The 23650-nt window shown below is 46.6% G+C and overlaps 1 protein-coding gene across 1 annotated transcript in view; it reads left to right on the forward strand.

Annotated features, from left to right (window-relative positions):
• The window catches only part of LOC123771471 (corticotropin-releasing factor-binding protein), a 225385-nt gene that overhangs the window by 197890 nt on the left and 3845 nt on the right, over nt 1–23650 (forward strand). Inside the window, exon 7 of the mRNA XM_045764024.2 lies at nt 20171–20317. Coding sequence (XP_045619980.1) covers nt 20171–20316 — 146 coding nt within the window. The 3' untranslated portion in view covers nt 20317. The remainder of the gene's footprint in view (nt 1–20170; nt 20318–23650) is intronic.

The raw sequence follows: 23650 nt of genomic DNA on the forward strand, positions 1-23650 counted from the left end.
GGAGGCCTGGTCGAGGACCGGACCGCGGGGACACTAAAGCCCCGAAATCATCTCAAGATAACCTCAAGATAATCCTGTGGGTGACAAAATCATCTGTTTCTGTCCTACTTAGCGGCTTGTTGATCTTGAAACCGGCGCTACTTGTTAGTGTTACGTCTGACCCTTTGAAAATGTTGTCTGGATCAATATCATCTAAATTGTTCCGTATTTTAAAAGTTTCGATGAGATCAGCCCTTTCATATATGCCTGGTTAGGAGTGTTGTTAGCCCCCTGTGACCTTCCAACCCGTTCTCGCACTTTCGTATAGTCAATATTGACTTATTAAATACGTGCGTATGTGACATACTAATTTATTGTGAATATTTTAGTTTACCTTGAAAAGCTTCATAGAAAACACCGACCTTACCTAACCTTCTTAGTATGTTAAGATAAGCATCTTATTGTTTCGTAATTACAATTATTACTTAACCTATTATATGTATAGATTAAGAAATAATTGTAATTACGAAGCAATAAGATGCTTATCTTAACATACTAAGAAGGTTAGGTGAGGTCGGTGTTTTCTATGAAGCTTTTCAAGGTAAACTAAAATATTCACAATCAATTAGTATGTCACATATGCACTTATTTAATAAGTCAATATTGACTGTAAGAAAGTGCGAGAACGGGTTGGACCCTCAAACTTGCCTGATATAAGTGACTTAATTCTGGAGTGATTTTTGTTACTCGCGCCGAGTCATGTTTATTATTGTGTCCACGTCACATACACACACGTGTTTGTGAAAGTATTTCCTGTGTATACACATGTATACACAGCAAATACTGACTGTTAATAAATGCATGTTGATATTTAATAATATAATTCCACAGGTTTATCAGTAGTATACCCTGGAGGGTCTGGGACGGTCACTGTGGCGGGTGATGGATGGTGAGTTTGAGCTTGGCCAGAGTGTATGGGGGTGATGGATGACGGTGGGTGACGGGTGACCGCGGGTGAGGTGATGACCGCGTGTGAGGGGATGACCGCGTGTGAGGGATGACCGCGGGTGAGGGATGACCGCGTGTGAGGGAATGACCGCGGGTGAGGGGATGACCGCGTGTGAGGGATGACCGCGTGTGAGGGATGACCGCGGGTGAGGGAATGACCGCGGGTGAGGGGATGACTGCGGGTGAGGGAATGACTGCGGGTGAGGGAATGACTGCGGGTGAGGGATGACCGCGGGTGAGGGAATGACTGCGGGTGAGAGAATGACCGCGGGTGAGGGGATGACCACGGGTGAGGAATGACCGCAGGTGAGGGATGACCCCGGGTGAGGGAATGACCGCGGGTGAGGGGATGAGGGGAAGCTGCCAGAGTTATTTTATTTATTTATATACAGGAAATTACATTGGGTTGTGAGAGGACATACATTGGTGAGTGTTACATTCTTACAAAGCCACTAACACGCCAGATAATCCCACAAAAATACCGGCAGGAACGCCAGATTAATAGATAAGCCAGAAGGGAAACGGAGAAATCAAACAGAAAGCAACAATCAATTAATATACAAAGGAAAAACTCAGTTTACAACGCATGGGAAGGAATTAAAAAGTTATCCATGTAAATCCGCTCATTTAAATTCACAGAAAACGGACCGCATTACAATTCCTGGTACACTAAAATGGATTTCCTCCATTCCAGAGAACTATTATAATAGGTACAACCTGTCAAAATTGCAAATTTTACCTAACAGCAACACTAAAACATTCAAAAGCAGAAAAATTACATAACGAAAATCGAAAACTGGGGGCGAAATGGGTGGGGGAAGAGAGGGGGGGGGGGATGGTACGATACGAAAGTGTCAAATTGTAATTCAAATTCAAATGTTTATTCAGGTAAAGTATATACATAAAAGGTGTGATACAAATATTGATGAATTTATAGATAGAGCTAGTACATACAATGCCTAAAGCCACTATTGGGCTGGGTCGAATATTGATTGGGTCAAAACTAACAAGCCTCAGAGGTTATTATGATAAGTATTGACTAGAGCCTAATACCACATCACGGCATCACTAACTACAACGGTCATAACGTTCAGCTCAACAGGACTACCGTTACAGACGAGGTTTTGAATACATTCCCAGTCATGACACAAAGTTAAATTGCAATAAATTTGTATCACCGGCCCTTGTCAGATTCAAATTCAAATTTCAAAATTCAAATTCATTTTTTTTATTCAGGTAAAAGTATATACATACAAAATAACGTGGCTGAAGTATGTTGACCAGACCACACACTAGAAATTGAAGGGACGACGACGTTTCGGTCCGTCCTGGACCATTCTCAAGTCGATGGTCCGCATCGACTTGAGAATGGTCCAGGACGGACCGAAACGTCGTCGTCCCTTCAATTTCCAGTGTGTGGTCTGGTCTACATACAAAAGTACTTGTCGTATATTTTCCACTTCCCCCTTGTTCAAAATACTAATAACAAGCCCAGGAATGCTGGGGTAGAGAAATTACATATTTTTTATCTAACTACCAAAGCCAAAACGTATCGGACAGAGGTTAGTTAGTTGCAGAGTGTTTAGTTGAAGTCCCCGTGGCGCAGTGGTAAAACACTCGCTAGGCGCTTCGCTAGTGCTTTGATCTGCGTTCGAATCCTGGCCGGGGAGGATTGATTGGGTGCCAATCCTTAATTGCAGCTTCATATATATATATATATATATATATATATATATATATATATATATATATATATATATATATATATATATATATATATATATATATATATATATATGCGGAAAATCCATAGAGAAATATGAAATGAGGTGAACGTTTCGGCTTGTTAAAGCCATTGTCAACACCAGACTGACTGTCAGTCAGTCTGGTGTTGACAAAGGCTTTAACAAGCCGAAACGTTCACCTCATTTCATATTTCTCTGTGGATTTTCCGCATAAAATGATCAGTGTTTTGTGATCGTCAATTGCATATATATATATATATATATATATATATATATATATATATATATATGCAAACAAGCCTGAATGGTCCCCAGGACTATATACAACTGAAAACTCACACCCCAGAAGTGACTCGAACCCATACTCCCACAACTGGTATGTACAGGGACGCCTTAATCCGCTTGACCATCACGACCGGACATAAGGAAGTGATAGCCGAGGCTATATGAACCACTTCCCCGCCGGCATTCGGATGGTAATCTTGGGCATAGCATTTTATCAAATCACCTCATTCTTTGGGGCACACGTGAGGAACACAAATGCAAACAAGCCTGAATGGTCCCCAGGACTATATACAACTGAAAACTCACACCCCAGAAGTGACTCGAACCCATACTCCCACAACTGGTATGTACAGGGACGCCTTAATCCGCTTGACCATCACGACCGGACATAAGGAAGTGATAGCCGAGGCTATATGAACCACTTCCCCGCCGGCACTCGGATGGTAATCTTGGGCATAGCATTTTATCAAATCACCTCATTCTTTGGGGCACACGTGAGGAACACAAATGCAAACAAGCCTGAATGGTCCCCAGGACTATATACAACTGAAAACTCACACCCCAGAAGTGACTCGAACCCATACTCCCACAACTGGTATGTACAGGGACGCCTTAATCCGCTTGACCATCACGACCGGACATAAGGAAGTGATAGCCGAGGCTATATGAACCACTTCCCCGCCGGCACTCGGATGGTAATCTTGGGCATAGCATTTTATCAAATCACCTCATTCTTTGGGGCACACGTGAGGAACACAAATGCAAACAAGCCTGAATGGTCCCCAGGACTATATACAACTGAAAACTCACACCCCAGAAGTGACTCGAACCCATACTCCCACAACTGGTATGTACAGGGACGCCTTAATCAAAGGCGTGTGAGTTTTCAGTTGTATATAGTCCTGGGGACCATTCAGGCTTGTTTGCATTTGTGTTCCTCACGTGTGCCCCAAAGAATGAGGTGATTTGATAAAATGCTATGCCCAAGATTACCATCCGAGTGCCGGCGGGGAAGTGGTTCATATAGCCTCGGCTATCACTTCCTTATGTCCGGTCGTGATGGTCAAGCGGATTAAGGCGTCCCTGTACATACCAGTTGTGGGAGTATGGGTTCGAGTCACTTCTGGGGTGTGAGTTTTCAGTTGTATATAGTCCTGGGGACCATTCAGGCTTGTTTGCATTTGTGTTCCTCACGTGTGCCCCAAAGAATGAGGTGATTTGATAAAATGCTATGCCCAAGATTATCATCCGAGTGCCGGCGGGGAAGTGGTTCATATAGCCTCGGCTATCACTTCCTTATGTCCGGTCGTGATGGTCAAGCGGATTAAGGCGTCCCTGTACATACCAGTTGTGGGAGTATGGGTTCGAGTCACTTCTGGGGTGTGAGTTTTCAGTTGTATATAGTCCTGGGGACCATTCAGGCTTGTTTGCATTTGTGTTCCTCACGTGTGCCCCAAAGAATGAGGTGATTTGATAAAATGCTATGCCCAAGATTACCATCCGAGTGCCGGCGGGGAAGTGGTTCATATAGCCTCGGCTATCACTTCCTTATGTCCGGTCGTGATGGTCAAGCGGATTAAGGCGTCCCTGTACATACCAGTTGTGGGAGTATGGGTTCGAGTCACTTCTGGGGTGTGAGTTTTCAGTTGTATATAGTCCTGGGGACCATTCAGGCTTGTTTGCATTTGTGTTCCTCACGTGTGCCCCAAAGAATGAGGTGATTTGATAAAATGCTATGCCCAAGATTACCATCCGAGTGCCGGCGGGGAAGTGGTTCATATAGCCTCGGCTATCACTTCCTTATGTCCGGTCGTGATGGTCAAGCGGATTAAGGCGTCCCTGTACATACCAGTTGTGGGAGTATGGGTTCGAGTCACTTCTGGGGTGTGAGTTTTCAGTTGTATATAGTCCTGGGGACCATTCAGGCTTGTTTGCATTTGTGTTCCTCACGTGTGCCCCAAAGAATGAGGTGATTTGATAAAATGCTATGCCCAAGATTACCATCCGAGTGCCGGCGGGGAAGTGGTTCATATAGCCTCGGCTATCACTTCCTTATGTCCGGTCGTGATGGTCAAGCGGATTAAGGCGTCCCTGTACATACCAGTTGTGGGAGTATGGGTTCGAGTCACTTCTGGGGTGTGAGTTTTCAGTTGTATATAGTCCTGGGGACCATTCAGGCTTGTTTGCATTTGTGTTCCTCACGTGTGCCCCAAAGAATGAGGTGATTTGATAAAATGCTATGCCCAAGATTACCATCCGAGTGCCGGCGGGGAAGTGGTTCATATAGCCTCGGCTATCACTTCCTTATGTCCGGTCGTGATGGTCAAGCGGATTAAGGCGTCCCTGTACATACCAGTTGTGGGAGTATGGGTTCGAGTCACTTCTGGGGTGTGAGTTTTCAGTTGTATATAGTCCTGGGGACCATTCAGGCTTGTTTGCATTTGTGTTCCTCACGTGTGCCCCAAAGAATGAGGTGATTTGATAAAATGCTATGCCCAAGATTACCATCCGAGTGCCGGCGGGGAAGTGGTTCATATAGCCTCGGCTATCACTTCCTTATGTCCGGTCGTGATGGTCAAGCGGATTAAGGCGTCCCTGTACATACCAGTTGTGGGAGTATGGGTTCGAGTCACTTCTGGGGTGTGAGTTTTCAGTTGTATATAGTCCTGGGGACCATTCAGGCTTGTTTGCATTTGTGTTCCTCACGTGTGCCCCAAAGAATGAGGTGATTTGATAAAATGCTATGCCCAAGATTACCATCCGAGTGCCGGCGGGGAAGTGGTTCATATAGCCTCGGCTATCACTTCCTTATGTCCGGTCGTGATGGTCAAGCGGATTAAGGCGTCCCTGTACATACCAGTTGTGGGAGTATGGGTTCGAGTCACTTCTGGGGTGTGAGTTTTCAGTTGTATATAGTCCTGGGGACCATTCAGGCTTGTTTGCATTTGTGTTCCTCACGTGTGCCCCAAAGAATGAGGTGATTTGATAAAATGCTATGCCCAAGATTACCATCCGAGTGCCGGCGGGGAAGTGGTTCATATAGCCTCGGCTATCACTTCCTTATGTCCGGTCGTGATGGTCAAGCGGATTAAGGCGTCCCTGTACATACCAGTTGTGGGAGTATGGGTTCGAGTCACTTCTGGGGTGTGAGTTTTCAGTTATATATATATATATATATATATATATATATATATATATATATATATATATATATATATATATATATATATATATATATATATATATATATATAGTGATTTTGGGGGGCTTGGGGCTTGGTATTCCTACTAATTGGGACACTTGGAGCTTTCTCTAATTCAGAATTCGCAATTGAAACTTTGTCCAGTTGATATCTGGTAAGTTATTGTTACCTCAGCTTAACACTTATCGAAAACGATCTAGAACTTATCTATATCGTTTAGTAGCGATTATGTCTTTTGTATATCCCAATCGACTTTGGTATCGTTTGCAAATGTTGTTATTTAATCCTGCGAGAGTAAATAATTTACATATATCGGTGCTACTACTACTACTAGTACTAATAGTTAATACTATTTTTACTATCCTCAACCTCCTTCCTCAAGGCGTTTTATTTATTTCAAATAATCTTCGCAATATAAAGTCTTTCAGTTGTTCCTAAATGTTGGAGCAGTTTCTCTTTCCTTGGCTGTTCTCAGTTGGCTGTGGTCAAGAGGGACGTGAGTGAAGTTCTTAACTAGTGAGCTGAATTGTAAAGGAGAAATGGTCCCCTGGTGGAGTGCCTCGGGGTGTTTTGGGTCCGGTTGGCAGACTTTGTCACGAGGGGGTGGTGGGGTGGAGGGGGGGGTATGGGGGAGGGGGGGAGGCAAAGTACATTTAGACACCCACACCCACACACCCGCACACACCACCACACCCACCTTCACACACCTACCCCTAAATTCCTGTTGCTGTCCAAATCATTGACTTTGCTCTACATAGCTAAAAATTATACGACATCTGACTACACTATTTATTTCTTTTTTAGCATATTATTCCACTCAAATTTATGTTATTTTTTTTATTATTTAGATATTTTTTGTATTGCTTTGGTTTTCACTTTTGGGTATCCAGGTCTTATTGCCCTTACCACCACAACCACCAGCACCACCACCACTCCCACCACCACAACCACCACAACCACCAGCACCACCACCACTCCCACCACCACCAGCACCACCACCACTCCCACCACCACAACCACCAGCACCACCACCACAACTACCAGCACCACCACCACTCCCACCACCACAACCACCACAACCACCAGCACCACCACCACTCCCACCAGCACCACCACCACTCCCACCACCACAACCACCACCACAACTACCAGCACCACCACCACTCCCACCACCACAACCACCAGCACCACCACCACTCCCACCACCACAACCACCAGCACCACCACCACTCCCACCACCACCAGCACCACCACCACTCCCACCACCACAACCACCAGCACCACCACCACAACTACCAGCACCACCACCACTCCCACCACCACAACCACCACAACCACCAGCACCACCACCACTCCCACCACCACCAGCACCACCACCACTCCCACCACCACAACCACCAGCACCACCACCACAACTACCAGCACCACCACCACTCCCACCACCACAACCACCACAACCACCAGCACCACCACCACTCCCACCACCACCAGCACCACCACCACTCCCACCACCACAACCACCAGCACCACCACCACAACTACCAGCACCAGCACCACCACCACTCCCACCACCACAACCACCACAACTACCACCACAACTACCAGCACCAGCACCACCACCACAACCACCACCACCACTACAACTACCACCACCACCACAACCACCAGCACCACCACCACTCCCACCACCACAACCACCACCACCACTACAACTACCACCACCACCACAACCACCACCACAACTACCACCACCACTACAACTACCACCACCACCACAACTACCACCACCACTACAACTACCTCCACCACCACAACTACCACCACCACTACAACTACCACCACCACCACAACTACCTCCACCACCACAACTACCATCACCAGGTCCACCTGGAGCTGCCGTGAGGTACAGACGTGTGGCCTGGCCTCTGGTAGTTTGGGGTGTTTGCCGTTTTCGTCGCCAGGGGGTGTGGGCGTCTCCGCCTCCCCCCCCCCCTGTTGCTGCCTGGCTGCGTGTTGACGTGGCGGGCTTGCCGTGGGAGGCTACCTTCCTCCTCTTGTACTTACCTAGTTGTGTGTGTGTATTCACCTAGTTGTGTGTGTGTATTCACCTAGTTGTGTGTATGTATTCACCTAGTTGTGTGTGTGTATTCACCTAGTTGTGTGTGTGTACAAACCTAGTTGTCTGTGTGTATTCACCTAGTTGTGTGTGTGTATTCACCTAGTTGTGTGTGTGTACAAACCTAGTTGTCTGTGTGTATTCACCTAGTTGTGTGTGTGTATTCACCTAGTTGTGTGTGTGTACAAACCTAGTTGTCTGTGTGTATTCACCTAGTTGTGTGTGTGTATTCACCTAGTTGTGTGTGTGTACAAACCTAGTTGTCTGTGTGTATTCACCTAGTTGTGTGTGTGTATTCACCTAGTTGTGTGTGTGTATACACCTAGTTGTGTGTGTGTACAAACCTAGTTGTGTGTGTGTGTACAAACCTAGTTGTGGGTGTGTATTCACCTAGTTGTGTGTGTGTATTCACCTAGTTGTGTGTGTGTACAAACCTAGTTGTCTGTGTGTATTCACCTAGTTGTGTGTGTGTATACACCTAGTTGTGTGTGTATACACCTAGTTGTGTGTGTGTATTCACCTAGTTGTGTGTGTGTATTCACCTAGTTGTGTGTGTGTATACACCTAGTTGTGTGTGTATACACCTAGTTGTGTGTGTGTATTCACCTAGTTGTGTGTGTGTACAAACCTAGTTGTCTGTGTGTATTCACCTAGTTGTGTGTGTGTATACACCTAGTTGTGTGTGTATACACCTAGTTGTGTGTGTGTATACACCTAGTTGTGTGTGTATACACCTAGTTGTGTGTGTGTGTACAAACCTAGTTGTGGGTGTGTATTCACCTAGTTGTGTGTGTGTACAAACCTAGTTGTCTGTGTGTATTCACCTAGTTGTGTGTGTGTATTCACCTAGTTGTGTGTGTGTATACACCTAGTTGTGTGTGTGTACAAACCTAGTTGTGTGTGTGTGTATTCACCTAGTTGTGTGTGTGTACAAACCTAGTTGTGGGTGTGTACAAACCTAGTTGTGTGTGTGTATTCACCTAGTTGTGTGTGTATTCACCTAGTTGTGTGTGTGTATTCACCTAGTTGTGTGTGTGTACAAACCTAGTTGTGTGTGTGTACAAACCTAGTTGTGTGTGTGTACAAACCTAGTTGTGTGTGTGTGTATACACCTAGTTGTATTTACTTTGTTGTGCTTGCGGGGGTTGAGCTTTGGCTCTTTCGGCCCGCCTCTCAACTGTTAATCAACAGGTGTAAAGGTTCCTGAGCCTACTGGGTTCTTTCATATATTAACTTAAAACTGTGTATGGAGTCAGCCTCCACCACATCACTTCCTATTGTATTCCATTTGTTAATTACTCTGACACTAAAAAAATTCTTTCTAATGTCTTTATGGCCCATTTGGGCACTCAATTTTCCCCCTGTGTCCCCTAGTGCGTGTGCCCCTTTCGTGCTAAATAACGAAAGTCTTTTTCTTTTTCTACCCTATCAATTCATTTGAGAATCTTGTATGTGGTGATCAGGCCCCCCCCTAACTAGTCTGTCTTCCAGCACCTTATCAATTCCTTTGAAAATCTTGTATGTGGTGATCATGTCCCCCCCCTAACTCGTCTGTCTTCCAGCGACGTGAGGTTTAATTCCCATAATCTCTCCTACGAGAAATCTGTGTGTGTGTGTGTGTGTGTGTGCGTGTGCGCGTGTGCGCGTGTGTACTCACCTATATGTACTCACCTATATGTGCTTGCAGGATCGAGCATTGACTCTTGGATCCCGCCTTTCTAGCTATCGGTTGTTTACAGCAATGACTCCTGTCCCATTTCCCTATCATACCTAGTTTTAAAAGTATGAATAGTATTTGCTTCCACAACCTGTTCCCCAAGTGCATTCCATTTTTCTACTACTCTCACGCTAAAAGAAAACTTCCTAACATCTCTGTGACTCATCTGAGTTTCCAGTTTCCACCCATGTCCCCTCGTTCTGTTATTATTACGTGTGAACATTTCATCTATTTCCACTTTGTCAATTCCCCTGAGTATTTTATATGTCCCTATCATATCTCCTCTCTCCCTTCTTTTCTCTAGTGTCGTAAGGTTCAGTTCCTTCAGCCGCTCTTCATATCCTATCCCTCGTAACTCTGGGACAAGCCTCGTCGCAAACCTCTGAACCTTCTCCAGTTTCTTTATGTGTTTCTTCAGGTGGGGGCTCCATGATGGCGCGGCATACTCTAAGACGGGTCTCACGTAGGCAGTGTAAAGCGCCCTAAAAGCTTCCTCAATTAGGTTTCTGAATGAAGTTCTAATTTTCGCCAGTGTAGAGTACGCTGCTGTCGTTATCCTATTTATATGTGCCTCAGGAGTTAGATTAGGTGTCACATCCACTCCCAGGTCTCTTTCTCGAATCGTTACAGGTAGGCTGTTCCCCTTCATTGTGTACTGTCCCTTTGGTCTCCTGTCACCTGATCCCATTTCCATAACTTTACATTTACTGGTGTTAAACTCCAGTAGCCATTTCCCTGACCATCTCTGCAGCCTGTTTAAGTCCTCTTGGAGGATCCTACAATCCTCGTCTGTCACAACTCTTCTCATTAATTTTGCGTCATCTGCAAACATTGACATGTATGATTCCACTCCTGTAAACATATCATTTACGTAAATTAGAAAGAGGATTGGTCCCAGCACCGATCCTTGAGGTACTCCACTTGTTACTGTTCGCCAGTCCGACTTTTCGCCCCTTACCATTACCCTCTGGCTCCTTCCTGTTAGGTAGTTCTTCACCCATACTAGGGCCTTTCCGCTTACTCCTGCCTGCCTCTCAAGTTTGTATAGCAGTCTCATGTGCGGTACCGTATCAAAGGCCTTTTGGCAGTCAAGAAATATGCAGTCTGCCCAGCCTTCTCTGTCCTGCCTTATCCTTGTTACTTTATCATAGAATTCTAAAAGGTTTGTTAGGCATGATTTCCCTGTCCAGAACCCATGTTGGTGCTTGTTTACAAACCCAATGCTCTCCAGGTGCTCAACAAGTCTTAGCCTAATTATTCTTTCAAGTATTTTGCAGGGGATGCTTGTCAGTGATACGGGTCTGTAGTTAAGTGCCTCCTCCCTATCACCTTTTTTGAAAATCGGTACGACATTTGCCTCCTTCCAGCACCTGGGCAATTCTCCCGACATAAGTGACTCATTAAAGATCATTGCCAGAGGCACGCTGAGAGCCTGCGCTGCCTCTTTAAGTATCCACGGTGATACTTTGTCTGGTCCAACAGCTTTATTTGCATCCAGTGTTGTCAACTGTTTCATTACATCCTCTGCTGTCACCTCTATATCTGATAGTCTTTCATCTTGGGTAATCTCTTCTAACAATGGGAGCTGCTCAGGCTCGGTTGTGAACACTCCATGGAATTTTGCATTCAGTACCTCGCAGATTTCCTTGTCGCTTTCTGTATATGCCCCTTCTGTTTTCCTCAGTCTTGTCACTTGGTCATTTACTGACATCTTCCTTCTTATATGGCTATGTAGTAATTTTGGTTGCTTTTTCGCTTTGACTGCAATATCATTCTCATAATTTCTTTCCGACACTCGTCTTATGTTAATGTAATCATTCCTAGCTCTGTTACATCTAATCCTGTTGTCCTCTGTCCTTTGTCTTCTGTACTTCCTCCACTCCCTCCTGCTTCTCACCTTTGCTTCCTGACACTGTCTATTAAACCATGGGTTATTATATTCCCTCCTGCTTTTTTCCTTTATTGTTGGAATAAATCTATCTTCAGCCTCCTTGCATTTCAATATGACTTGGTTCATCATACCTTGCACTGTTTTTCCTCTAAGTTCTTCCTCCCACTGCACTTCTCCCAGGTAGTCCCTTATCCTTCTGTAGTCCCCTTTTCTGTAATCAAGTCTCCTTTCCCGGACCTCTTGTCCTTTGGTCACAATTTTAAACTCCATCATGTAGTCAAAGACTAGGACACAATGGTCACTAGCTCCTAGTGGTATTTCATGTTCCAACTGCTCGATGTCTTCTACATTCTGAGTGATAATGAGATCTAATAGGCTGGGCGTATCCCCTCCTCTTTCCCTAGTATCTTCTTTCACATGCTGTGTTAGGAAATTCCTGTCAATAACGTCTACCAGCTTCGCTCCCCAGGTCTCCTCCCCGCCATGGGGATTCCTCGTTTCCCAATCTATCTCTCCGTGATTTAGGTCCCCCATGACCAGCAGCTTCGCTCTCATTCTATGCGCTAAAGTTGCTGCCCTCTGCAGTTCATCCATACATGTCTTGTTGCTGTCCTCGTACTCCTGCCTGGGCCTTCTACTGTTTGGTGGGGGATTGTAGAGTATCAAGATTACAATCTTCTTCCCATCCACTGTCAGAGTTCCATGTATGAAGCTTGTGCTTTCATTGGTACCCGGATTTTCCAGCTCATCAAACTTCCATTTCCGCTTTATTAGTAGTGCCACTCCTCCTCCCTGTCTCTGTGTCCTTTCTTTTCTTATCACCTGGTACCCCTCTGGAAAGATTGCATCCGAGATCATGCCATTTATTTTAGTTTCCACTATTGCCACTATGTCTGGGTCTGCCTCACTAACTCTTTCTTTTATCTCTTCTGCTTTATTGGCTACCCCATCAGCATTGGTGTACCAAACCTTGAGACTCTTCTTGGAAACTCGGGTGTCAGAGTTCCCCCTTTCACCAGGGGTGTGTGTGTGTGCGCGTGTGTGTGTGTGCGCGTGTGTGAGTGTGTGCGCGTGTGTGCAACCTCACAACCAAGATAGCAACAACATAACGTTTAAAAAAGGACTTGTGTTCAATTAGCGATTTAAAAAAAAAGGGGAAGCGATAGTTTCCCCTCAGCGAGTCATGGAGATGTAGTCCCCGTTTTTAAAGATGGAAATATGCATTACCAGTTTAAATTATTAGCCACAATTAACGTTAATTGTGCGGAAAATAATGCAACAATAATCGTAAATGCAATTAATTCACATCTCGAGTTACAAGTTAATTAACGATACACAACGTCGCTTCTAAAAAGCACTATTATTTTCAACAAATTGCCTTTCATGATTTATTAATTTCCTCTGATGCTCAATTAATTTCCTCTCAAGCTTGACTAATTTTCTCTCGTGTTCGACTAATTTCTCCTCAAGCTCAACTAATTTACTCTCATGGTCGTGTCTATCGGGGTCGTGGTTGTCGCTACCGAGGGCGTGGTTGTCGGTACTGAAGCAGTAGTTGACACTACCGAGGGCGTGGTTGTCGGTACTGAAGCAGTAGTTGACACTTCCGAGGGCGTGGTTGTCAGTACTGAAGCAGTAGTTCACACTACCGAGGGCGTGGTTGTCGGTACTGAAGCAGTAGTTCACACTACCGAGGGCGTGGTTGTCGGTACTGAAGCAGTAGTTCACACTACCGAGGGCGTGGTTGTCGGTACTGAAGCAGTAGTTCACACTACCGAGGGCGTGGTTGTCGGTACTGAAGCAGTAGTTCACACTACCGAGGGCGTGGTTGTCGGTACTGAAGCAGTAGTTCACACTACCGAGGGCGTGGTTGTCGGTACTGAAGCAGTAGTTCACACTACCGAGGGCGTGGTGTTCACTACAGGAGACGTGGTTGCCACACTTTTCTCCCCAATGTAAACAAAGAGGAAGGGAATAATGTGTCTGCCAGTATGTGTTTAAACATTTTAGCAGCCACGAAAATCTAGTCATTACTCACCGTGAATATTTCCCCATCAAGGTCCCAGCTAATAAGAAAAAATGACACCTCAATTTTACTCGTCCCGCAAAATTAGGGCAATTAGAGACAGAGCACATCTTACCTCACGTCACCTCACCACACCACACGTCACCTCACCTCATATTACCTCACCTCACCTCATATTACCTCACCTCATATTACCTCACCTCACCTCATATTACCTCACCTCATATTACCTCACCTCATATTACCTCACCTCAAGTCACCTCACCTCACGTCACCTCACCTCACCTCACGTCACGTCACGTCACGTCACCTCACCTCACGTTACCTCACCTCACGTCACCACTCCTCACCTCAGCTCTGATCGTATTCGGGGTTCAACGGATACGCTTTTCTGAGTTCCAGCCCCGCTCCCGTGTCAAATGAGTCCACTATGGGCTCGCCATAGCCCGTGCTACATTGGAAATTTTAGTCCGAGTAGCTAAGTCTCAAACAATAATAACAACGGTTACGCTTTGAGGTCTTCGTGAATGGCAAGAGTGGAAAATCTTACTTTAAAAATATAGTAGCTTGGAAAGGGCAATAATTGAATCACGCCCCAACAACTACAAATGACATTCATCTTCAATTACTGACCAGAAAGACTCCAAATGGTCTTCAAAAAACTTTTTGCACTAATTGCTTGACCTAAGCTCTATAAGAAATATTGCCGGAACAACCGTGGACATCTTCAAGAGAAAACTGGACTGTTTTCTAAGAGAAGCACCGGACCAACCGGGCTGTGGTGGGTATGTGGGCCTGCTGCGGGCCGCTCCAAGCAACAGCCTGGTGGACCAAACTCTCACAAGTCAAGCCTGGCCTCGGGCCGGGCTTGGGGAGTAGAAGAACTCCCAGAACCCCATCAACCAGGTATATGTGGGCCTGCGGGCCGCTCCAAGCAACAGCCTGGTGGACCAAGCTCTCGCAAGTCGAGCCTGGCCTCGGGCCGGGCTCGGGGAGTAGAAGAACTCCCAGAACCCCATCAACCAGGTATATGTGGGCCTGCTGCGGGCCGCTCCAAGCAACAGCCTGGTGGACCAAACTCTCACAAGTCAAGCCTGGCCTCGGGGCGGGCTTGGGGAGTAGAAGAACTCCCAGAACCCCATCAACCAGGTATATGTGGGCCTGCTGCGGGCCGCTCCAAGCAACAGCCTGGTGGACCAAGCTCTCGCAAGTCGAGCCTGGCCTCGGGCCGGGCTTGGGGAGTAGAAGAACTCCCAGAACCCCATCAACCAGGTATCAACCAGGTATCAACCAGGTAAGCGCGATCATTTGTTCTGCAAAACTATTATCACTATCGGGGATTTCAGTGAAATGAGACAGACATGGGTTTAGTAGCTACTGGCATATATAGACCTTTCTAGATGAGGAAAGTGTTTCTTCAAGTGCAATGATAGTTTTGTGAAGTGGGCGACCACGTGAGTCTGAAGTTAGCAGACTGAACCTCATCGCCATCCTTAAGATCTCAACTTAGATTCAACAGAGCAGAAGTTGTCAAACACATGGGACAAAATCTTACTGAAGCGACCATACGAGTCATAAATACTCATACTCCGCCCAAGTAAAACAGAAACAAGCAACACTTAGTGGGCCATCCAGAGGCTTAGGGCCCGCACAGTGGGCCAGCCAGAGGCTTAGGGCCCGCACAGTGGGCCAGCCAGAGGCTTAGGGCCCGCCCAGTGGGCCATCCAGAGGCTTAGGGGCCGCACAGTGGGCCAGCCAGAGACTTAGGGCCCGCCCAGTGGGCCAGCCAGAGGTTTAGGGCCCGCCCAGTGGGCCAGCCAGAGACTTAGGGCCCGCCCAGTGGGCCAGCCAGAGGCTTAGGGCCCGCACAGTGGGCCATCCAGAGGCTTAGGGGTCGCACAGTGGGCCAGCCAGAGACTTAGGGCCCGCCCAGTGGGCCAGCCAGAGGCTTAGGGGTCGCACAGTGGGCCAGCCAGAGACTTAGGGCCCGCCCAGTGGGCCAGCCAGAGGCTTAGGGCCCGCACAGTGGGCCATCCAGAGGCTTAGGGGTCGCACAGTGGGCCAGCCAGAGACTTAGGGCCCGCCCAGTGGGCCAGCCAGAGGTTTAGGGCCCGCACAGTGGGCCAGCCAGAGACTTAGGGCCCGCCCAGTGAGCCAGCCAGAGGCTTAGGGCCCGCCCAGTGGGCCAGCCAGAGGCTTAGGGCCCGCCCAGTGGGCCAGCCAGAGACTTAGGGCCCGCCCAGTGGGCCAGCCAGAGACTTAGGGCCCGCCCAGTGGGCCAGCCAGAGGCTTAGGGCCCGCCCAGTGGGCCAGCCAGAGACTTAGGGCCCGCCCAGTGGGCCAGCCAGAGGCTTAGGGCCCGCCCAGTGGGCCAGCCAGAGGCTTAGGGCCCGCCCAGTGGGCCAGCCAGAGACTTAGGGCCCGCCCAGTGGGCCAGCCAGAGGCTTAGGGCCCGCCCAGTGAGCCAGCCAGAGACTTAGGGCCCGCCCAGTGGGCCAGCCAGAGGCTTAGGGCCCGCGCAGGAATATCCCTGCAAAAAAAAAAAAAAATCACCATCTTCCAAGAACACAGAAAGGGTGGAAAAGTGTGCAATTTTATGTTACTCTTTTTTGTTTTAGCCAATACTTAAACTTTTCTTAAAACGCTGTTATATTTTCCTTTGTATAAATCCTATTTTCTTATTTTTCTTCTTGCCGCTGCAGATTAAGTGCATTTAAATGAAGGGAAATTTCAACTATGTACTAAGTTGAGCTAACTACTCTTGCTGCAAGGTCTTTCAACGATAGCATGCTTCTTGTCAACCCAAAACATCTCAACTTCAGTCCCCAGCTCCCAAAGGCTATTAAAAAAATTCCATCTTGAGAGCCAAGGGGCCTCCGCATGGATGACTAGATGCTTGTGTAATGTAGGAGTCTGGGAACACGAGGTGTGTGTGTATTCACCTAGTTCACCTAGTTGTGTTCACCTAGTTCACCTAGTTGTATTCACCTAGTTCACCTAGTTGTATTCACCTAGTTCACCTAGTTGTATTCACCTAGTTCACCTAGTTGAATTCACCTAGTTGTGTTTGCGGGGGTTGAGCTTTGCTCTTTCGGCCCGCCTCTCAACTGGCAATCAACTGTTTACTAACTACATTTTTTTTCTCCACACCACACACACACACACCAGGAAGCAGCCCGTGACAGCTGGCTAACTCCCAGGTACCTATTTACTGCTAGGTAACAGGGGCATTCGGGGTGAAAGAAACTTTGCTGCCCGTTTGTTTCTGCCTGGTGGGGGAATCGAACCCGCGCCACAGAATTACGAGTCCTGCGTGCTATCCACCAGGCTACCAGGCCCCTCCGAGGTGTGTGTGTGTGTGTGTGTGTGTGTGTGTGTGTGTGTGTGTGTGTGTGTGTGTGTAAAAAAAATTAGTTAGTAGTTAGTAACAGCTGATTGACTGACAGTTGAGAGGCGGGCCGTAAAGAGGAGAGCTCAATCCCCACAAGCACAACTAGGTGAATACATATAAACCATGAACAAATCCACAAGGGCTGTGACGAGGATTCGAACCTGCGTCCGGGAGTGTAGTCATATAAACCATATCTTATGTAAACCTTGGGTGACCTACTCTTCCCCTAATCAAAAGTATTTTGCATAATTATATTATGCAAAATGCTTTTATATAACATCCAGTAACCAGACTTTTGTAGTGGATGTAAATGTGGAATTTTTACATTGCTGGAGTTCATTCGCGTCCGCACTTATGAGTGTGTAAATCCATTGTGTAATTGTTTTAATTGAGGTAATTTCAGCAAAGCTTAATTTTTGCTCATAACTTTCAAGTTTAATGCGTTAGAAACTTGACTCTTAGCTCTGGTAGAGTCATGGGGTTTGCATATTTGTAGTTTGTCCCCTATCTTTTCCGGGGAGTTTATCTTCCTCCTTTCCACAGCGTGCTAACTCATCCTAACAAGGGGAGCCGGTCGGCCGAGCGGACAGCACGCTGTACTTGTGATCCTGTGGTCCTGGGTTCGATCCCAGGCGAGAAACAATGGGCAGAGTTTCTTTCACCCTATGCCCCTGTTACCTAGCAGTAAAATAGGTACCTGGGTGTTAGTCAGCTGTCACGGGCTGCTTCCTGGGGGTGGAGGCCTGGTCGAAGACCGGGCCGCGGGGACACTAAAAAGCCCCAAATCATCTCAAGATAACTCAAGATATCCTATAAGAATGCTTCCACCAGCTTATTAAGCACCACCTTTGTCAGAGTCTACTCGCCCCATAATGCCTTTTGTATTCAGTATTGTCAGTATAGATTAGGGACTTGGCTATAGACCCAAGGGCGACATGCCTGTCTCCTCAACCACTCACATTTAAAAGCAAAGTTAAATTGAGATACGCTAGTAATTTAAATGTGTCTAAGTTGAAATGCGAGGGGGGGTCGAACCGTCGACTGTGATTTCAGTTTGTGAGGTAGAAATACTGTCCCAAGTAGCCGAGAGACTGGTACATTCTCACCTCAAGGTCCAGAACTGGAAAGAGTTCCGCGGAGTGTGTGAACAGTCATCTAGTGTCAAGGGATAACCAGTGTCATAGGATAACCAGTGTCAAGGGATAACCAGTGTCATAGGATAACCAGTGTCAAGGGATAACCAGTGTCATAGGATAACCAGTGTCAAGGGATAACCAGTGTCATAGGATAACCAGTGTCAAGGGATAACCAGTGTCATAGGATAACCAGTGTCAAGGGATAACCAGTGTCATAGGATAACCAGTGTCAAGGGATAACCAGTGTCATAGGATAACCAGTGTCAAGGGATAACCAGTGTCATAGGATAACCAGTGTCAAGGGATAACCAGTGTCATAGGATAACCATCTCTAATAATGATGATGTTGATGCCAGCATCACCGCTGGTTCAGCACTATTACCTAACCCAACACCTCTGGCGTCATCAATCACGTAACGTGAGTCTTCCACACACACGTGTAACACACACACACACGTGTAACACACACACACACATGTGTAACACACACACACGTGTAACACACACACACGTGTAACACACACACGTGTAACACATACGCACACACGTGTAACACACACACACACGTGTAACACACACACACGAGTAACACACACACACACGTGTAACACACACACACACGTGTAACACACACACACGTGTAACACACACACACGTGTAACACACACACACGTGTAACATGCTGTTTCCTTTACCTCAGTGTGTCTGGGCAGCTGTGGCCTACTTCTCCACATCGACTGCAGTGAGATATTTTCAAAGCAACGCTTATTGAGCAACTCGCTTATTGAGCAACTCGCTTATTGAGCAACTCGCTTACAATATTTAACAAATTTACTATCTCGGGGGAAACCGAGCCACAGTTCAGCCATAAAACTTACCGAGAATAAAATTTACGTCGTCAATAAACATTTTTTGTCAGCGTGTGAATTGTACACGGGCTGTGATAATGATGCGGTCGGACGTCATAGGCACTAAAAACAGTCTGAGGTCAGCCAGGTAGGTATCCTCTCGTGGAGTATTTTTGATGTAAAGATCAGTGCTCCTCAACAGCGATCCCCAGATAATTTTAGATAACAGGGTCAATAAAGATTGACGATTGATAAAGATTAAGCCACCCAAGAGGTGGCACGGGCATGAATAGCCCGTAAGAGGCTTAATAAAACAGGCCTCTACCCTTTATATCCGGCGGTCTTATTACACCAGACCCTGGGTCTGGGCCTGGGTTTCGATCATGTGACGAAGGGGTTTCAAAAGATGGACTGGCTTGGATCTTGTAATTGGAAAGCCAACACAGGCTAATTTTGTGGCGACCGGTAATTTTTTTTTAATATTTCCATATATATGGAAATGTGGGTGTGCCTGGGAGTGTGGAAATGGGTGTGTGCGCGCACGAGGTGTGTGTGGACGGGTGTGCACGCTGTTGTGCGTGTGAGTGGGGCTGAGCACGGTGCTGTGCGAAATAAGAACACAGACCTGCTCATAAGAGATTCACCCTGAGCAGCAACAGCTCAAAAGCCTCTAACGATCTGGCCAAAACTCCACAATGATGCCAAGTTAAAACGACTCCTTCTAACTGTTTCTTTCTCTCCCCCCCCCCCCGTGCTTGCTTGCCTGCTGCTGTCTGCTGCTGCTGTCTGCTGCTGTCTACTGCTGCTGCCTGGACCTGCATGGTAGGGCTGCCTGCGTCCCACATCGTGTGCGGGATGACCACTGCCCGCATGGTGTCGTCCGGACTCACCGACAACTCCATCACTCTTGCCATCTCTCAGATCTCAGATCTGGACATCATGCCTACACTCATGTGCGAGCTGCCTCTGTGAGGTAAGTCACTCACTCACTCACTCACTCACTCACTCACGCCCAGTCAATGTTTCAGGGTCAATTTCTCTCAGTCACATGTTTCAGGTCTATTTCTCTCATTGCCACATGTTTCAGGTCTATTTCTCTCAGTCACATGTTTCAGGGTCTATTTGTCTCTTTGCCACATGTTTCAGGTCTATTTGTCTCTTTGCCACGTGATCCAGAACAATAGTTCAGTGTTTACTTACATTAACCCAGTCTCCTAGACGTGGTGGTAAGATGTATACCTATATCTTATATAGATATCTTATCTATACCTAAGATCTTATATCTATATAAGGTAAAAGCCTTAACTTTTATGACACACTAGGCTACGCTAGCTTATGTAAAGGTGTACTCACCTAGTTGTGCTTGCGGGGGTTGAGCTCTGGCTCTTTGGTCCCGCCTCTCAACCGTCAATCAACAGGTGTACAGGTTCCTGAGCCTATTGGGCTCTATCATATCTACACTTGAAACTGTGTATGGAGTCAGCCTCCACCACATCACTGCCTAATGCATTCCATTTGTCAACCACTCTGACACTAAAAAAATTCTTTCTAATATCTCTGTGGCTCATTTGGGCACTCAGTTTCCACCTGTGTCCCCTAGTGCGTGTGCCCCTTGTGTTGATTGATTGATGAAGATTAAGCCATACAAAAGGTGGCACGGGCATGAATAGCCCGTAAGTGGTGGCCCTTTTGAGCCATTACCAGTATCAATAGATGATACTGGAGATCTGTGGAGGTGCGACTGCACCCTGCGTGACGGGAGATGTCTCCCGTGCCCCTTGTGTTAAATAGACTGTCTTTATCTACCCTGTCGATTCCCTTGAGAATCTTGAATGTGTGGTGTGTTGGTGGTGAGGAGCAGCGACGGTGGCTGCCACAGACCCAGACCCCGACCATACAACATCTTAAGGAAGTAATGATGAAGACCTCCGTAGACGACACGGAGAAGCCCACCAGTTGACTAATGGTCCACTCGGCCAGCAGGCGAGGCACACACCCATCATGGCGAAAAGTTACAACACACTTGCTATTTATCCAACACGAACACCATCCCCACACTCCATCTTTTACAGGTTCTCTCACTATAAGCTAGTAGATCACCAGGCTAATGTGGAGACTGCTCCATACACACACACACAATGTCGAAGATATATAAGAAAATTCACTTTCGCAAACAGAGTGGTAGACGGTTGAAACTAGTTAGGTGAGAAGGTGGTGGAGGCCAAGACCGTCAGTAGTTTCAAAGCGTTATATGACAAAGAGTGCTGGGAAGACGGGACACCACGAGCGTAGCTCTCATCCTGTAACTACACTTAGGTAATTACATACACATCTGAGGGGCCTCGTAGCCTGGTGGATAGCGTGCAGGACTCGTAATTCTGTAGCGCGGGTTCGATTCCCGCACCAGGCAGAAACAAATGGACAAAGTTTCTTTCAACCTGAATGCCCCTGTTACCTAGCACTAAATAGGTACCTGGGAGTTAGTCAGCTGTCACGGGCTGCTTCCTGGGGTGCGTGTGTGGTGTGGGGAAAAAAAAAGTAGTTCGTAAACAGTTGATTGACAGTTGAGAGCAAAGAGAAAGAAAGAGCCGAAAGAGCAAAGCTCAGCCCCCGCAAACACAACTAGGTGAATGCAACTAGGTGAATACACACACACAGCCCTTGGCTCATGAGCATTTTGGTCGGGGGTCGTAGTCCTAAGGGCCCGGGTTCGATCCCCGGCGGAGGCGGTAACAAATGGACAAAGTTTCTTTCACCCTGGTGCTTCTCTTCACATAGCAGTATATAGGTACCTGGGAGTTAGACAGCTGCTACGGGCTGCTTCCTGGCGATGTGTGGGTGTGTGTTAGAGAAAAAATATATGTACTAAATATAATAGAGGACAAATAGAAATGGTTAGATAGGCGGGGTCCAAGAGCTAAGATTCTGCAGACACTAGTAGTAAATATCTACACAGTACCCATATGAGTACCCATTACAATTAAGTACCCAAATGAGCCACATTAGAAAGAACTTTCTCAGTGTCAGAGTAGTTAACAGATGGAATGCACCAGGCAGTGATGTGGTGGAGGCAGACCCCATACACAGCTTCAAATACACATATGATTCCCGAGCCCAATAGGCTCAGGAATCAGAGAGACGGAGAGCCGAAGCTCAACCTCCGCAAGCACAACTAGGTGAATACACACGCACGAGGATTCTCAATCCCCTGTGTGTGTGTGTGTGTGTGTGTGTGTGTGTGTGTGTATGTGTGTGTGTGTGTGTGTGTGTGTGTGTGTGTGTGTGTGTGTGTGTGTGTGTGTGTGTGTGTATGTGTGTGTGTATGTGTGTGTGTGTGTGTGTGTGTGTGTGTGTGTGTGTGTGTGTGTGTGTGTGTGTGTGTGTGTGTGTGTGTGTGTGTGTGTGTGTGTATCATGACAGACAAAATAACCACCTTCCCCCATTCAAGACAGCCACAATGCGAGACAAAAGCTAATTACCAGTGGCTTTAAGCACAAAATAATGATGGCTGCTCAAGTGAGAGAAGTAAAACACCTTAAGCCCCTGAAAGGTCGCATCAATCATTACCTCCTCGCCTGCAGACAGTAATGGGAGGATTTCTAGAAGAGTTCCCCTTCAATAGTCTTGATAAGCACCCCGGTACCAATATATAAAAGGCTCTAGAAAACATATGATGGAGCCCGATGTGGAGAATTGTTCCTTTACAAAATTTATACATATATATATATATATATATATATATATATATATATATATATATATATATATATATTGTGACGGTAACGCGTTGGTGTTCGGCTGTTTCAAAAGCTAGGGGTATGGCCTCGTCACATAAAGAAAAAAAAAGAAAAAAGCTGGAACTTTCGTCTGTGGTAAGGTAATGGGAAGACACACAAAACACAAGTAAATTTAACAATGAAATTTTAATTATGTTAGAAAAGCAAAACATGAATAAAATTGGGCATAAAAACTGTAACAGATAAATCAAACAAAATAATAAGAATAATCACTGGCAAATGAAAAGTTACGTTAAGACAAGTGAATAATAGCAAAGTAAATTATATTAGTGCAAGAATATTGGCTTCAAGCTGCCACCTCCCTTAGTACACGTAAGCCAAGGCTTAGTCTACCAATGAGACGTGTCAACTTGTGTGGAGCACGATATATTCTGCCTTCCCTAGGTCGCGGTGGCCCAGACATCAGCTCGTGTGGCGGGTGGTGGGGCAGGTGCGACGGGCACCAGCCAATCAGCGACAGGCAGGCGATGGATAAGCAGTTTGCCGGTTTAACGGTGGCGGAGGCGAGC

This window comes from Procambarus clarkii, chromosome 76, assembly GCF_040958095.1.
Source record: "Procambarus clarkii isolate CNS0578487 chromosome 76, FALCON_Pclarkii_2.0, whole genome shotgun sequence".
In the NCBI taxonomy this organism is placed as follows: Eukaryota; Metazoa; Arthropoda; class Malacostraca; order Decapoda; family Cambaridae; genus Procambarus; species Procambarus clarkii.